The 13808-nt window shown below is 42.7% G+C and overlaps 1 protein-coding gene across 1 annotated transcript; it reads left to right on the forward strand.

Annotated features, from left to right (window-relative positions):
• The first annotated feature begins 7884 nt into the window (after positions 1-7884).
• Positions 7885-10386, forward strand: LOC136832321 (uncharacterized). Its single transcript, XM_067093228.1, has 5 exons — positions 7885-8172; positions 8714-8957; positions 9170-9413; positions 9594-10022; positions 10179-10386. Exons 1-5 carry the CDS (start codon positions 7885-7887, stop codon positions 10384-10386), a joined length of 1413 nt encoding a protein of 470 aa, XP_066949329.1.
• The last annotated feature ends 3422 nt before the right edge of the window (positions 10387-13808 follow it).

The raw sequence follows: 13808 nt of genomic DNA on the forward strand, positions 1-13808 counted from the left end.
GTCGACAAAGGAGAAGGAATTTGCTGACCCAGGGAGCCACCGCTACCAGAGACGTCTTAGGAAAGTAAGATTTTTTATTCTGTTCTTAAAACAGATACAGCAATAAAAGATGACCCAATTTGACCTGGGATAGGGTCACTTAACACACACACACACACACACACACACACACACACACACATATATATATATATATATATATATATATATATATATATATATATATATATATATATATATATATATATATATATATATATATATATTTATATATATATATATACACAATATATATACTGTATATATTTGAATTGATCAACTCACATATTTATGTATCTATATTTTAAACGTTATTTGGAATCGAAAAAATCTAATCACGATTGCAGGGGCTAGGAGAATGCGCGACGAAATTAGAGAGAGCTAATATTTGTAGCGATAAGATTTCATTCGAGAATACTTTTTTCTAAATTACGCCAAAAGTTTATTATGCAGGAAAATACTCATCCGTTGGTGTTAATGGAATCTGAACTCGGTATCAAAGTTATTGTTTATGAGTTCATGTTAAGCCTTATCTTGCTTTTTGAAAGTGATACTTAGTTTGAATGTTCGTGAATAATTTTAAAAACTAATTAAAACTTGGAGAGAATTGAAATAACCTGTACTTTATATGATTCTAGAGTAAAAATTACGAATGGCAGAAAAGAAAAAACGAGATGAAATGTGATTGTTTATTTTCGCTGGATTAGTAAAAAAGAAATATTCAAACGTGTATAAAGCGAGCGTCTTAGGAATTAGGAGGAAAAAAGGAAGAAAAAGTCGTATTAAAAAATGTCTTGAGGAACTGAGCGACCCTGAATCCGTGTAATGACACAATGTAGACAAGACAGATGGAACACATGAATTATCTCAAAGTGAATGCCTTTGTTCATAAAGATTGCTATGATCACTAGTGTAAAAAACTTTGTTTATTTTTGAAATATTTCAGATACAAAAATATACATTGTAAATAACAGCTTGCACAGGAGACATGTACCTTAAAAAGGACCTCATAACTGCTGCCTCCCACCAAGCCGAAGGTGAATCCTTCCTTGGTGGCTCTGGGAAGATCACTCAGGGAATCGATGGGAGTCTCGTAGGAAGGGACGGCCAGCACAGCCGTCAGCACTCCAGAGTACAGAGCTGGAAAGAAACTGCTGGTGGGAAGTTGTTCTCAGCTTATTCTCAGGCTTAGTAATATGCATTTTCTTTCTTTCTTTCTCCAGTGCGTGTACCTATTTATGTCTTTGATATAAAAAAGAAATGTTGAACAGGATTTTTCTATCTTTTTCATATAAGCACTGAAATGTACAAAAAGGGGCTTTTATTGCAATTTATGCTGGATGAACTAAGTTTCCTATGTAGTTGCTCAATTGGTGGCCTGTTGTATCATGCTGAAAACATTTTTACATGCAAATGAAGTTTTTATAATCTATATTCATGCTCTGGTGCATTTTGGCGCATTTGTAACACTGGTATACCATACGAAGGTATGGAACTAGAGTTATCGTTTACATGATAAAGTAGGCCTATGACTAAGAGCAACAATAAATAGCCGCTCCTTTTTATTTGTTTGGCGAGCTCAAGTGGAAAAAAAATTAATCCTCGGTAGCAATTTAGCTGGCTGGAGGTGCGCTGATACAAGTGTTTCTTACTTTGTACCCCCAACGAGTAAGTACAGTAACATTGTTTTATCCATATGATTACCAAGGAAGTATTAAAGAAACAGGGGAAAAATATGTGTGGACTCATCAACATCTTTGGCCGAGCAAGAACAACCGATAGATATGGAGATAATGTTTTGGCGTTCAGAAAAAAGAATTAGCGTAAAGCAGGGCCACATACTGTACAGTAGCTAGAGCGGCTGCACTTAACGATGGCTTGACAGATACTGTATATCTAAAGCTAGTCTGGCTGGGATTGCAGACTTCTCTTTTTAGAAGAAAATAATGCTTAGAAAGAAAAAGTCAGGGATAAGCGCCCTACACCAGCCCAACCGATTTACAACTTTTTCTGCCAGAAAGCCAAAGAATATAGGTCCCTTAACCAGGAGAGTTTCGAAAATTTTTTTCACTGTGACACTGGACTAGGCCCCGATAGGATAGTGATTTTCGATTTAAAAGCTAGGATGATTATTGCCTTAGCCTTGGTATATACCTCTGAACATAATTCACGAATGCTGTGTATGGATGCCATAGTCGAACTAATTGCCATAAGAACTTCAGGGTTTGCTCAAAGGGTCTGAAGATAAATTTTTTTTTTTTTATCAAGACAGGTGAGGTACTGGAAGACAAACTCCTCGCTTTTCTCACGAGATTTGGGACATATTAGATGGACAAACTGCTCAGACACCGTCGATTATAATATGAACTTAGCATGCAAATTCCCGTGTGAAAATGAATCGATGGGATTAGTGAAGTGCAGAAAGGAAGATATATGAAAGGGAAGAATGCGTGGACCTGTGCTGAAATTTGGAAGCCTTACTCATAATCACCAACTGAAGAAGTAAACAAAACTTCATTACATTTTTTTTAGTGATGAACAGAATAACCCTTTTAATCATATTTTTAAATAAAGTTATATTACAGATTTAAAACTTTTCAGAGTTTCATCTTTAAATAGATAATTCCTTGTTGCTCTTATATTCTTATGTTTTAAGTAAGAGTATATTTGTAAGAGTTATCTCCTTCCGGTATGCTAAAACTCAGAATTTCAATAAATAGACCTAAATGATTAGTTGTGAATTTTGCATGAATCTTCATAGGCCCAGATGTTTACTTGTCCAAGTGACAGGCGCTCAGAAGTCCAGCATCAAACCACCTGGCGCCCAGAGGGCCGGGGAAAAATGATCCATGCCTAATTCGTTTTTATCTGCTATTTGTTCATATAATTCGTTTTTACTTACTATTATTCCTTTTGGAAAGGGAAAACATATTAAGCACCACAGACACCGAAACAGATGAAATGTACTGTATCCAAAATATTAAACTTACCTGAAAACACGAGGCAGACGCCAAACCAGACGAAAAGAATAAACCTCATGGACCATGATTCAGTTTCAATGTCGTTCCCTTGATTGACGATACTGCGGAACATGTTGAAAGAGTACCACTGGATACTCTTTCCAGCATCATCTGCCCGGTACTTTCTGACTATAAGCGAGACCAAAAATGTGATTGGTCCAATGAGCAGAACAGTGGCAGAAAGAAAAACCCAAGCCTGTTACATGAAACGAGAATATAGTTTTACGTAGTTGTCATTCTTTGTTAACTATATTCACTACATAAATTTCACTGCAACTACTACTCATGTTATCACTGGATGATACATGGGGATTTCATTTAACTTTTTTTTTCCTCCATAGATTTTGTAATGAAAAGAGTGGTCGAAGATCAAACAGGTGGTTTAGCTGGAGTGACGATAGAAAGGCGACAGACAAGATATCTAAAGACATGAGATTCGAAATAAATCTAAGAAGAACCAAAAGTAATAAGGAAAGGTTATGCACAAAGGGTGAAAGGATGCATGAGGTGGAATCATTAATGTATTATTATTATTATTATTATTATTATTATTATTATTATTATTATTATTATTATTATTATTATTATTGTTGTTGTTGTTGTTGTTGTTGTTGTTGTTGTTGTTCTGAAGATGAACCCTATTCATATGGAACAAGCCCACAAAAGGGGCCATTGACTTGAAATTCAGGCTTCCAAAGAATATGGTATTCATTCGAAAGAAGTAACATAAGGTAATGAAAAATACAGAAAGAGGAAATAGGTTATTATAAACACAGATGAATTAACAAATTAGTAAATAAGTAAGTAAAATGTAATTAATTACCAAAATACAGGGAGAATTGTATTAAAGTAGTAATGCACTGCATCTTCGCTTGAACTTCTGAAGTTCCAATTGCACACCCTCAGGGAGGCTTTTCCACAGTCCAACGGTATCAGGAATAATGGACCTCTGGAACTGAGAAGTTCAATATCGAGGCACTTTTATTTAGGAGCAAAAATAGCCAATACTGGTTCTCTTTTTCTAGAGTTTAGTGAAAGACAAGAAAAAAAATCAAATCAAACACTGAACAGGTTGAATCCGATCTGCAAATTAAATAGACTGAAATTGCATACGAAAGTAGAATTACACATAAGTCTGACATGATTCATCTTGCTATATGGACATAAATTAAGATATAACATTGAAGTTAATCTAACATTTAGTTGATCTGAGACTAAAACTTTAGGAAGGAGTCAGATGGCAAGACAGAGTTGGAAATGATGTCATAAGGGAAATTTTTTAAGTTACATATATAAACGTCATAATGAGATATGAGCTGCAGAATTTCACAGAGGGCTATTACATCACTCTGCGCTCTAGGCGATGATGATGTTTAGAAAGGAAAAAATATATAGATTATTTACTGGAGCCGGACTGACTCGAGATTGGACGTTTCATGCTTGATCATCCATAGGTCTGGATCGACAAGAAAACAGGGGGCAGTGCAATCAGGGTGCTCGAGTTTTCAACCAGAGTGACCAGATCCGAATTTCCGTAGCACTCTTTCACTTTGAAAGTCTACTTTCACACAAAGAAACCAACCCTGTACCTATCTTACCGCTGAATCATTAAAACCATGAAAAATTTTGTAGTGTTCTCAAAACATTTTTTCGTAAAAAAAATTATATCATCAGACATGACTGACTGTTCATTGAAACTTGTAGATGGTGCAAGTCATCCATTAAAGTAGAAACTGAAGTTATGAAAAATAGTTTGGGTACAGCTTTTTAAATTAATAAATCGGACGTAAGTTACATGAACTTATAGTTGTTTATAGGGTGGGTTTCATCACTCGTATATACTAATCATTTGAAATGTCCTTCATCACTTTTATCGAAATTTTGAATAGAGGTTCATCGCTCGAGGTGATTTGTGCATACCTGAAGCTGGTAGGGGTTAAGGACCGCAAATGCTGTGTTTTTCTTCTCTGGAAACCTTGAGAAGAGCATGTATCTGGAAAACACGGTCGGAGCGGTGAAGTCAACAACCCTTTCTCGCTCTTCTGTGGACGGAACGTAAAAAAGAAAAAAAAAAATGCTATGAAAGAGAAAGGTTCCTATCTAAAATTCGTATGTTTCAAACTTTCAAAACTCGCGATTAAAATTACCAGACCTTAACAGAAATGTTTTATAGAACTCCAATCAAATCTCAGCCAATTTCCCCGAAAACGTACCTGATATGCTTAGTGCTGCACAACCGAAGGTAAATTTCCGACTGGCTAAGCTCCCAATAATTCCTGTCGCTGTTCCATTGGGCAGAAATTGTCCATAGCTTTTATCCGGGGAAAGGAAAGCCATGTACCTGGAGGATTATTATTCCTCATTGAAAGGAATAAGAATAATGCAGTTTTATCCAAAACAGAAAGAAACACTGATAACCACTCAAAAGAGCAAAACACCCTCTGAAAGAAAAGGAATAGATCATAATTGCTGTCTAAAACACTAAAAGATTACCAATAACTTTCACGTATTGCAATAAATTCAAGTTTAATTGGTAGAGAAATCGTTAACCGTGTATAGGAGACCAAGAAACACTCACACCCCTCCTAAAGTACGAGACCTGTTGTGTGAGTGCTAATGCTCATTCATTGTTCCTAACAGACCTGTGAGAATGCACATATGAAATGGTGCAAGATGATCTGTGGATTGTTGTGCCGTCTTTCATTCTACCTAAAAATTTATGCACACAGATATACTTATGCCATTCCCAGAGACTAAGAAACGCTCGTTAACTGGTGATGACGCAGTTTGTCCCGCCCAAAAGCTGTTATGAAATTGTCACATCCCTCTCAGGGGTTGAGTATGTTTTGTAGCTGGTGGAGCGTTCACTCCTCGTGCTAAAAGGATATGCAAAATTACTCGTATCCTTCCACGAGTTAAGGGCATACATTTTCGAATCTTCTACAAGAATGTTATGTATATACATATATATATTATATTATATTATATATATATATATATATATATATATATATATATATATATATATATATATATATAATATATACAGTATATATATATATATATATATATATATATATATATATATATATATATATATATATATATATATATATATATATATATATATATATATATATATATATATATATATATATATATATATATATATATATATATATATATATATATATATATATATATATATATACTGTTACTGGGCTGCTGAAATAAATTATGAAACAGGTAATAACATAATTTGATTCTAGGTATCAAGAATATGCATTATGATCTTGTAATTGCTTTTTGTCCTTGAAAAGTATCCTACAAAATGTTTTCTATTGCCTGGTCTTCGTACATTGTATCCCTTTTTCTGCATAAGTAATTCCACGTCTTCTACACATTTTCCTCCACCGCCATATGTGTAAAGTCCCTGCTGAGCGAGTCTTCTATGATGAACAACCCGTTTTCTTCTATACCAGTCCTAATAGGATCGAGTCAAGCAGAATCAGCTATATTTTCCTATATAAATTTGTATCTATTACTAATTCATTGTATCTGCTTCTTTTGTACATGTGTTAGAATGTTGTTATGTCGATCCTTGTTAACCCAATTGTTACATTGCTTGTATCTATCCAATGTAATTATTGCCAAGAGTAATTGACCTCAGGCCACCGAAATTCTATTGTATTCCTCTGTGTGACGTCTGCACGGTGCTTTATAAGCGGCCTGCGTTCTGAATAAAGTAGCAGTACCTTTCCTCCTGCTCATTCTTTTGCACCTCTTAAAGTGGTGACCCCAGAGTGGTTCCCGGAGCCATTAGCGGATTCAGACGGCGACCTAGTCTTGGCTCCATGAACTTCCCCACGTCCCTAATGGACTAAACACAGCACTGTAACCATCGTTCGGGCGTGCTGACTCTCATCGGCAAATCACCAGCGTCATTAGCGGACACACACGGCACGCTCCCAAGTGCATACCGTATTGACGTGAGTACCCCACTCCATTTAAGGGGGCAAGAGTGAGTATGGACGCCGACATTCCCTCCCACGCACAGTTAACCGCGAACTTCGTGGACTCAGACATCTACCTCGCTCACATCCCACTCGCGCCCTCCCCCATGCCAAGAATCACACACTCCTCCATGCCGCTACCCGGGCCCCACTCGCTGCCCATCCTGGCGGAGCGGACTAAATCTGCCCTCACCATAAAGCTGCCACCCTTCACGCACAGCAACCCATCATCATGGCTCTACAGGGTTGAGGGACAGTTCAGACTGGCGGGACTCACTGACGAGGTGCTGCAAGCCGACGCCGTGATCAACACCCTACCGGAGGAGGTCTACAGAGAGCTTGTCCCCTGGGTGTCTGCCGCATGCCCCGTCACCTACCAGCATCTAAAAAACCTCTCTCGTCGAGACCTGCTCCCTGCTGGTCTCCAAGAGGGCCGCCCGCGCCCTTGACCTCGTCAACAACCCGTGGCATGACCAGAACATCCTGGATACTTGGGGCGTGATCCAGGACCTCCTCACCCTTCCCGGTGAGGAGGTCCTGGATCACGCCCCAAGTCTCCAGGATGTTCTGCAGCGGTGGGCAGTCGAGGATTAGCCTATCGAGGGAGATCCTCCTCCGTCAGCTCCTCCCGGAGGTCCGAACCCAGATCCTCGACCCTTACACCATGCCGCTCGAGGACCTGACCAGGACGGCGCAGCGGCTGACCGACTCCGCAAGGGCAGCGAAGCGGGCATCCCCACACCCACGGCCAGCGTACCACTACAAGAAAAACCCACCAGGGCCTTGCTACTACCACCAGCGGTATGGCAAGGATGCCCGGAACTGCCAACCCCCCATCCAAAAAACGGGGGAGGCGGCAACCAACAGAACAGGCCGCCGTGGCAGCAGAGGAACCCAGGAGCCCAAAACCATTAGGGTTGGTCGACACTGGGGCCGTTCGATCAGTGTTTCCACCATCCAGGGAGGACCGCAGACACCCGCCAGACCCAGCTGCTTTCATGACGGCTGCCAACGGGTCCCCAATCCTCTCCTACAGCACTAGGCTCCTGTCGATCTCTATCCTTGGCCAGAGATATAAGTGGAAATTCATCGTCGTGGACGTAAGGACCCCACTCTTGGGCGCGAATTTCCTCGCCCACTTCGGGCTGGCAGTCGGCGTCGGTCGCAAGCACCTCCTAGACACTGACTCCTGCCAGTCCCTCCACCTGGCACCGGGACCCAGCGTGCCTACCATCTGCTCCGCCACCCCACACCAGTACGCCCAGCTGCTAAAGGAGTTCTGCGACGTTTTCAAGCCCAAGCTGCACCAGATACCCGGGGCCCCGGCAAAGTACAGAATCTACCACCACATTAAGACGAAGGGACCCCCAACACACGCAAAGTTCCGAAGGCTTCCCCCTCGGTGCCTTCAGGAGGCCAGGGATGCTTTCGCTGAGATGGAGAGGATGGGCATATGCACGAAGGCCTCCAGCTCGTGGGCCTCCCCCCCCCCCTCCCCACATGGCGCAGAAACCGGATGGCTCCTGGAGACCCTGCAGCACCCCTGATCATTACCCTCTACCAAACATGCAAGATCTTACGGCTTCTTTTCACTGGGCCAAAATATTCTCTAAATTAGACCTTTTGAAATTTTACTTCCAGGTACCAGTTGCTCCAGAGGATATCCCCAAAACTGCCATCATCACGCCCTTCGGGTCCCAAGTCTTTGCCTTCTCCACTTTTGGCCTGATGAACGTGGGGGCAACCTTCCAGAGGCTGGTGGACAGCATCCTGGGGAACCTGAACTTCTGCATCTGCTACGTGGACGATATTCTAATTCGTTCCAGATCTCCCAAAGAGCACCTGCGACACATACGGATGGTCCTGCAGGCGGCTTCGTCGTCAGGTTTGACAAATGCACCTTCGGCGTCGAAAAAGCTGACTTCCTGGGCCACGAGGTATTCCCGGAGGGCGTCCGTCCACTCACATCAAAGGTCGCAGCCATCACCAGGTTCCCTACCCCTACCTCCGTCAAGGCCGTACAGGAATTCCTCCGGATGGTCAACTACTACAGGAGGTTCATCCCCAGGGTCGCACACACCATGGCCCCACTGACAGAGGTCCTGAAGGGCCAACCGAAATCCTTAATTTGGGGACCGGCCACCGTCGCCGAGGCAACTACCTTGGTCCACCAGGACCCCAACGCCCCCCTCCAGTTGATGACGGACACCAGCAACGTCGCCTGTGGGGCTGTCCTGGAGCAGATCATCGCCGGTGCCCCCCAGCCCATCGCCTTCTTCAGCAAAAAGTTCAGCCCCACGGAGGCCCACTACAGCACCTTCGACAGGGAACTCTGTGCAGTGTATCGGGCGGTACGTCACTTCAAGTTCCTCCTGGAGGGTACGCCCTTCACAATCTGGACGGACCACCAGCCGGTGGTCTATGCCTTCACAAAGCAGGGGGACGCATGGTCTTCCAGGCAGCAGCGGCATCTCGCGGCCATCGTGGAGTTCACATGCTCAATCAAGTACCTCCCCAGCAGGAAGAACCCTGTAGCAGACACCCTCTCCAGAATCGAGCTCAATGCAGTGCAGCTCAGGATCAACGAGGACCTTGCCCAGGAGCAGACCACCGACCCAGAGGCTCCAGTCTACCGCACTGCCATCACGTCCCTCAAGTGGAAGGACGTGACCCTCGCCCCTGGGGGACCAAAACTGCTGTGTGACGTAAGCACCGGCCAGCCTCACCCGCTGGTGCCCGCCTCCCGCTGCTGTCTGGTGTTCTATGTCATCCACGGGCTGCCCCACCCCTCCGGCAGGACGACGGCCAAGCTGCTGGCAGAGAAGTTTGTCTGGCACGGGATGCGGAATGACGCGACGGCCTGGGCGAGACAGTGCATCCGCTGCCAAACCAGCAAGATAGAACGTCACACCGAGACAGGGGTAGGCGAGTTTACCCAGCCGGGGAGGCGGTTTGGACGCATACACATAGACATCGTAGGCCCCCTTCGCCCATCAGGCGGGGCCAGATACCTCCTGATGATCGTCGACCGCTCAACCAGGTGGCCTGAAGCGACGCCCATGCAGGAAGCCACCACCAGTGCTTGCGCCGAGGCCCTCCTCTCCAGCTGGATCAGCCGGTTCGGTGTCCTGGACCACATAACCACCGATAGGGGCCCGGCTTTCCTGTCCGAGCTGTGGTCCACCCTGGCACGCCTGCTGGGGACATCTCACCTCACCACCACCGCCTACAACCCTGCAGCCAACGGATTGGTGGAGAGATTCCACAGGTCCCTGAAGGCGTCCCTCATGGCCCGCCGCACCACTGAGGATTAAAAGTACCAGCTGCCTTGGGTCCTCCTCGGACTGAGAACCACCCCCAGAGCCAACGGCAACCCATCCGCAGCAGAGAAAATCTACGGGGAGCCCCTCGTAATCCCGGGCGAACTCGTCATGGGAGATCGTCACAACCCATCAGTCCAGAGGCTCCGCGACATCGTCGGGAAGTTCGCCCCCTGCCAGCGGACGCATACCGACAGGTCAACAACCTTCATGCCTCCCGGCCTATCCTCCACCACCCACGTCTTCGTCAGGGAAGCCGCCGTCCGCCCCCCACTGACCAGACCCTACAGGGGGCCCTTCCGCGTGCTCGAGAGGAACACCAAAGCGTTCAGCCTCACCCTGCACGGGAAGGACGACTGGGTGTCGGTTGACCGTCTCAAGCCCGATCTGTTGGAGGACACAGCAGACGGCACCACGCAGCGCCCTCCTCGACAACCGTCGCCTCCAAAGCCGAGCCTCCCCAAAAGGAGGCCGCGTGGCCGCCCCCAAAAGCAATCAGCCAAAACCACAGCCAGCTGCTCCCACTCACACCACACCCCCAGCTGACTTCGCGGAGCTGCAGCACTCTCCAATGTCCCAGCAGATACCTGGATTAATCAGACGTTACCCACATCTTTGGGGGCAAGTATTTGTAAAGTCCCAGCTGAGCGAGTCTTCTATGATGATCAACCCGTTTTCTTCGATACCGCTCCTAATACGATCGAGTCAAGCAGAATCAACCATATTTTCCTATATAAATTTGTATCCATTACCAATTCATTTGTATCTGCTTCTTTTGTACATGTGTTAGAATGTTGTTATGTCGACCCTTGTCAACTCAATTGTTACATTGCTTGTATTTATCCATTGTAATTATTGCCAAGAGTAATTGACCTCAGGCCACCGAAATTCTATTGTATTCCTCTGTGTGACGTCCGCACGGCACTTTATAAGCGGCCTGCGTTCTGCATAAAGTAGCAGTACCTTTCCTACTGCTCATTCTTTTGCACCCCTTAAATATGCGACACCTATAGATTTATCAACATCCCGACACTTGCCCCGTACTTTCCTCATTTTTCATGGGGAGGTTTCATTACCGCTATCATTGAGTCTGTAGTCCCTGATAAGGAAGGAAGAACCATGTAGACTTAATGAACGGCAAATAAAAGGTGGTGGGGTGGGCAAAGAAACTGCCATAGTCAAAGCAGTACGAGCAGGGACGGTGGTGTCTTTATAATAAGAATCGAGTGAGTGTCCTTTTTATCAAAAGAACAAGGAATAGAAAAAAAGCAGTTGTTGAATCCTTTACTGGTATATGACCAGAAATTTTCTGAAGAGGTGTGTCGGAACTTCGACAAGAGAGATTGTACTTTTCCGAAAGTTGTGGTGTTTTGACACTCGCTTCATCTAGCTTCATTTAGCGAAGTTATATTACTTTGCAAGTCTATTGTTATATATTTTGGCTTTTCAAATATGTCATAAAAACATCAAACTGTGTAACAGCAAGCAAATAAATACACAGAGAAGCAAAAAATATCGTATATCTCAAAACTAAAGTTATCGACATTCAAACTGCATCTCCTCCATAACGAATGCACCGATCTCAATGAAACAAAAAGCAAACGAAAGCTAAATAAATTGTCTACAAACAAATAGAGAGTTTTTTTTCATTTTGTCCTTCGAAAATTTTTGGGGAATTTTTTCCAAAAAAAAAATCAATCAAGTTTTTTCAAAAAACGAAAATATTCATAAAAAAATTGAAAAAACGCTCTCTTACTTTGTTCTAATATATAATATCTGTCTACCACGTAAATTTGAGCTCTTAGTTTGCAGAAGTTATGGAGGAGATGCATTTTGAAAAATTTTTAGGGGTGGGGTTTACCAGCTAATGGGGGCGGAAGACGAAAATTATGGTTACAGTCCTTTGCCCTATACAAAAATAAACCCAGGCACAAAATTTGAAACTGATTCATTAAAAAACACGGGAGTTATTAGCGAAAAACGATTTTATCAACCGCTCCTCATATCGTTATAAAACTTTGAAGGCCGATATCTCAAAACTAAAGTTATCGACATTCAAACTGCATCTCCTCCATAACGAATGCACCGATCTCAATGAAACAAAAAGCAAATGAAAGCTAAATAAATTGTCTACAAACAAATGGAGAGTTTTTTATTTTGTCCCTCGAAAATGTTTGGGAATTTTTTCCAAAAATCAATCGAAGTTTTTCAAAAACGAAAAATATTCAAAAAAAATTAAAAAAACGCTCTCTTACTTTGTTCTAATATATAATATCTGTCTAACACGTAAATTTGAGCTCTTAGTTTGCAGAAGTTATGGAGGAGATGCATTTTGAAAAATTTTTGGGGGTTGGGTTACCAGCTAATGGGGGTGGAAGACGAAAATTATGGTTACAGTCCTTTGCCTATACAAAAATAAACCCAGGCACAAAATTTGAAACTGATTCATTAAAAACACGGGAGTTATTAGCGAAAAACGATTTTATCAAACGCTCCCCTTAAATCTCTTTTGTCACAGGACTGAGAAGGAGCGAGAGCAGCTGAAGTGAAAGACAAAAAAGAAATAGCTGGCTGACGGCTTCCCTCGTTTTAGAGCAATAGCCAGTCCTTGCCTTGCCTTCTCTTGCTGTTAATACGTAATCCTTCTTTTTATACCTAAGTAATTTTAGTGACTATTTACTTCGCGGAAGGAAGTTTTCCCTTTTTCTGTTAAAAAATCCCTTTCCCTTGAAGTGGTTTTCTACCAGAAAGAAACTCTGGATAAAACCTCCCAGAAACCCCATCACCTGCAAGCTATCTTAATCCCATTTTCCTAAAGGCCATCACGTTTATTGTTTATTAGAGCCATTCTATTTTAGCCATTTTTTATGCTTCATGAAAATGAAGATCCTTTTGTTTTCTCCCTTTTTCACATAAACATACTACTTCATAGGTCTCCTTTTCTTTCTTAAATTTTCTAAACCTTTCCACAAACTTAGCCTTTCCAGTTCTCTCCAAATGCTTAAAGTTCGTCATAGTACTGTTTCACTGATGACAGCCTTTTAATCACATTATTATTTCTACATTTTTCCTTTTCCCACCTCCTCCATCTCCTTACTTTATGCATGCAGTTCCGCTCGTCAGCTTCCATATTTCCCTTGACACCTACAGTAAATAGAAACTCCATTTAACTTCCATAAGGTGAACCTGATTCACCAGTTCTTTGGAGTTTTCCAACTTCTGTCTTCCTATACTGCATTCTTTCATTTTACAATATCTCTTGAACCCCACCTACGTTGTAAATAACCAGCTCTTTACCTAGCATTTTCCTTTCATTCTTCATTTATCCACCTCGTTTACTGCTAGCTTCCTAAGACAGATAACTACTTCCATTCTCCATAATGTATGCTAGCAATTACCTCTGTTTATTTCTTGGA

This window comes from Macrobrachium rosenbergii, chromosome 49, assembly GCF_040412425.1.
Source record: "Macrobrachium rosenbergii isolate ZJJX-2024 chromosome 49, ASM4041242v1, whole genome shotgun sequence".
In the NCBI taxonomy this organism is placed as follows: Eukaryota; Metazoa; Arthropoda; class Malacostraca; order Decapoda; family Palaemonidae; genus Macrobrachium; species Macrobrachium rosenbergii.

What these genes read in the sequence shown, in the direction of transcription:
- LOC136832321 (XM_067093228.1), top strand. Translation starts at nt 7,885, where the DNA reads ATGCCCGGAACTGCCAACCCCCCATCCAAAAAACGGGGGAGGCGGCAA. An exon ending in GCAGGCGGCTTCGTCGTCAG is followed by an intron (nt 8,958 to 9,169) that starts GTTTGACAAATG and finishes CCCCACTGACAG; the next exon opens with AGGTCCTGAAGGGCCAACCG. An exon ending in GACAGGGAACTCTGTGCAGT is followed by an intron (nt 9,414 to 9,593) that starts GTATCGGGCGGT and finishes CCTCCCCAGCAG; the next exon opens with GAAGAACCCTGTAGCAGACA.